The sequence below is a fragment of the Apis dorsata genome, unplaced genomic scaffold, assembly GCF_000469605.1.
Source record: "Apis dorsata unplaced genomic scaffold, Apis dorsata 1.3 scaffold_21, whole genome shotgun sequence".
NCBI classification, from domain to species: Eukaryota; Metazoa; Arthropoda; class Insecta; order Hymenoptera; family Apidae; genus Apis; species Apis dorsata.
This window is the reverse complement of record NW_006263323.1, coordinates 47206-50412: the sequence shown is the minus strand read 5'-3', so window position 1 is coordinate 50412 and position 3207 is coordinate 47206. Positions and strand designations below refer to the sequence as shown.

At 43.5% G+C, this 3207-nt stretch overlaps 1 protein-coding gene across 1 annotated transcript in view; it reads left to right on the top strand.

Moving 5' to 3' along the window:
• The window catches only part of LOC102675488 (box A-binding factor-like), a 31263-nt gene that overhangs the window by 25676 nt on the left and 2380 nt on the right, over window positions 1-3207 (top strand). Inside the window, exon 7 of the mRNA XM_031510145.1 lies at window positions 2275-2450. Within this exon, the coding sequence (XP_031366005.1) occupies window positions 2275-2450 (176 nt within the window). The remainder of the gene's footprint in view (window positions 1-2274; window positions 2451-3207) is intronic.

The following is a 3207-nucleotide window of genomic DNA, read 5'->3' as shown; positions in this document are numbered from 1 at the left end:
GGGGGGGGGACACGGAGAAGAAAGTCGAGTCGAAAGCTTTTTAAGTGGCGCGTGGTCTTTTGGAAAGCGACCCGGGTGCGTCTGCGGTTTCAACGTAGATCACTACTTTAGTCGAAAGTCAAGGGGAACGAGGAATACGGCTTTTAACATACCGCGATCTCGAGTGGTTTTTGAACGTGCGTCTGGGACCGATGCGGCCCGATGTTCTTCCTTCACACGAGGAAATGACTACGCACCACAGCGACGGCAAATCTATGATCGACCGCTATACATATATGCATATATATATATTCCTTTTGCCAGCACGCGCCTGGTCTTGGTTTAACTTTGACTTTGCTTGCTTGCCAGAACCCTCTTGCATCCTACCTAACGAAACATCGAACTCATTCGACGAATGATGTCCTATTCCGTCTCTCTTTGCTCGTTCCAGACGAATTTATTTACAAGTGGCCTTTTCTCTGTTTAATATCCGATTCTGTAATATGCGCTGTTCCCTTTACACGAATTTGGACTTGGATTGTTATTTAAAATTGTATCTCTTGATTCGATCATTTTGCTTGCTACTCGATCACTCCGTCTTTGCTCTGTGTTTCGTTATATCGTATATATATTTTGTTCCTGCGTTCTCCGTTTGCGCACCTTTACTCCTCCGCCCCTCCCCCTGTCAGTGGCAGGGGAGGACTCACAGTTGTCTCTATCCCGGCGTGGCGCGACGGTCGGTTACAACATTCTGCCCCTTACGGCTCTGCTTCGTCAAGTAATTCGACTCGACCATTCTCATTCCCCGTCGCTTCGTCATCTTCTATGTGGCGTCTTGGTCACCGTTGAATATTCGGTTACGAAGAATATATCTAGCATTTTTGTGTGTGGTCATTGATCAGGATGCGTTCTTCAATTCCTTTATTTTGCTATCTTCGAAAACGGTCCAGCAGATTTAACATAATCAATTACTTCGTATTTTTGGTTTTCTTTTTTCAAAATGGAACAAAAATACAAGAATGCTATAGTAAAAAAACGTGCGTAGCAACGAGCTGGTGGGTCGTGTCTGTTATCAAACGGTTTTCGCGCCGCTTTTCTCTTCTTTCCACGCTGTTCGTGTTCACGGTTCTTCTCGCTCTACGCTATCTCTCTTTCTTCGTCGGTTTCACGATGGTGTCGTATCGTTGAACGGTTAGAGATCGTAAGATGGACGCCGACGTCAGCTACTCTTTGCTTACTAATATACGATATCCGATTGCTTCCCAGTCTCGTTTCTGCCGGATGTGCGACTACGGTACGCCGACCTTTTCGTCCTCTCTCTGTTTCGATATTGCTCTCTTGTAGAGTAACACGAGATCAAGGCGCGTCGAAGATAATGTACAACTAATATACTTGTTTCGTTAAAATTGATCGCGAATGTAATTCGCAAATTCGTATTTTTAAAAAAATGATCGTGAAAACGATCGTGAAACGAATATACGATGGCATACGCGTGGCACTTGACATGCGTACTAGCAACAACTGCTAGTTATTATTATCGAGAAACACCGGAAATTCTGATAACGCCATATCCCTTTACATCCTTTTTTGTGCATTATTTCGTTTCCTGTATCCTTTCTTTTGTACGAACACAATTTGCGTTAGATTTTCTATTTTTGTACCACGTGTCTTCTATTTGATCGACGATGAATCGACGAATATCAGGTATGTTTCGAAAGTGAAATCGAAAGAAAATTTATAAATTGTAAAATTAAAAAATTATAAATTGTTCGATTAAATATTATTATGCACGAAAGTTTTTTTTTTTTGCAAAATTTTCATTTGTCACGTTCGCGTGTTTTATTTGCTCGTTCCATTGGTAAAGAATCATCTTGAGGCATTGGAAAGATACAAAATGAAAATTACTAATTAGACGGTAATTCGTTCGTTCGTGACATATCGATGCGTTGTCGCGTGAAATAGTTTCGAAATGATGCATGATTTGCTCGAGGCATTTTTCACTTTCACTGGATGGTCATTTTCCGACAGGCATTCGAATGTCGCGAGTTTTCACGATCGAAAATAACAAAACGAAGCACGCGTGCACGTATATTTTTGCATCCTTTCCTTTCATATTTTCTCTCTTTCCTTCCTTCTCCCGTCACCCCGTTTTTCTTCGTTTCACTTTCACGTTTGCACGTGGTGAAATTCCTACTGTTTCGAAATATTTCCCAATGATTTACTTTTTGAAAGGGAAAATCGTTTGCGCTTTCACACGTATGTGGATTCCATTTTGAAAATATACAAATCGCGCAGTGCACAACATCGAGGCGGAATACTTTACGGAGGGCCGCGAGTGTGTAAATTGCGGCGCAATTTCCACTCCGTTATGGCGACGAGACGGTACGGGCCACTACCTGTGCAACGCGTGCGGTCTTTACCACAAGATGAATGGAATGAATCGACCTTTGGTGAAGCAGCCACGGCGATTGGTAAGGAAGGAAGGAAGAAAATAAGGAAAGAAGGAAGGAAGGAACGGAACAACTAAGCAATCGTGTATGATCGGCGAATTTTCATTAAAAGCGCGGACATATGCTTGGTGTTAAAGCCGTTTTCCGCTTTCTTTTTCTTTGTCTATTTCTCTCTCTCGGAACGATTTTCTCTCCTTGTCCGTTATAAGGAGCAATAAGGAGACGAAGGAAGAGAGAAAGACGAACAAAAAAGGAAAAGGAGAAAGGTCGGTCTGAGGAGAGTATAGATGCGCATGCGCAGAGATACGCGTGTATATAGAACAACAGGAGCCTATGTGGAAATTCGCCCGTGTCCAAATTGGGCTTGCCATTCGTGATTTAGCACATGATGGGACAACAGTTCGGTAGATATCGCGCGATTCGAACGAATTTTCGCGTTCGTTCCGCATTTGTTGCGAACGTTTTCGCAATTTACAGACGATGGTATGCAGACACCGGAATCGTATGCCAGCGGATTTGTGTCGATGTTTAAAAAAGTGGAAAAGGACTCGATGCGCGAATTTTAGGCGCGCACGCGATACGAGTAGAAGCACCCTTAACGTTTGGCATCCTGTCTCTGTTTCAGTGGCGGACCAGGGCGATTTCTACAAAGGCTTCTGTGTGTATAGTGGCACCCGTCGCGCCTTCGAGGAGAAATCGAGCCGGCGTTTGGTAGGTGTCATCCCCCAACACATTCATTCATTTACTCACTCACTCGATCGCTCACTCGTGCATATCT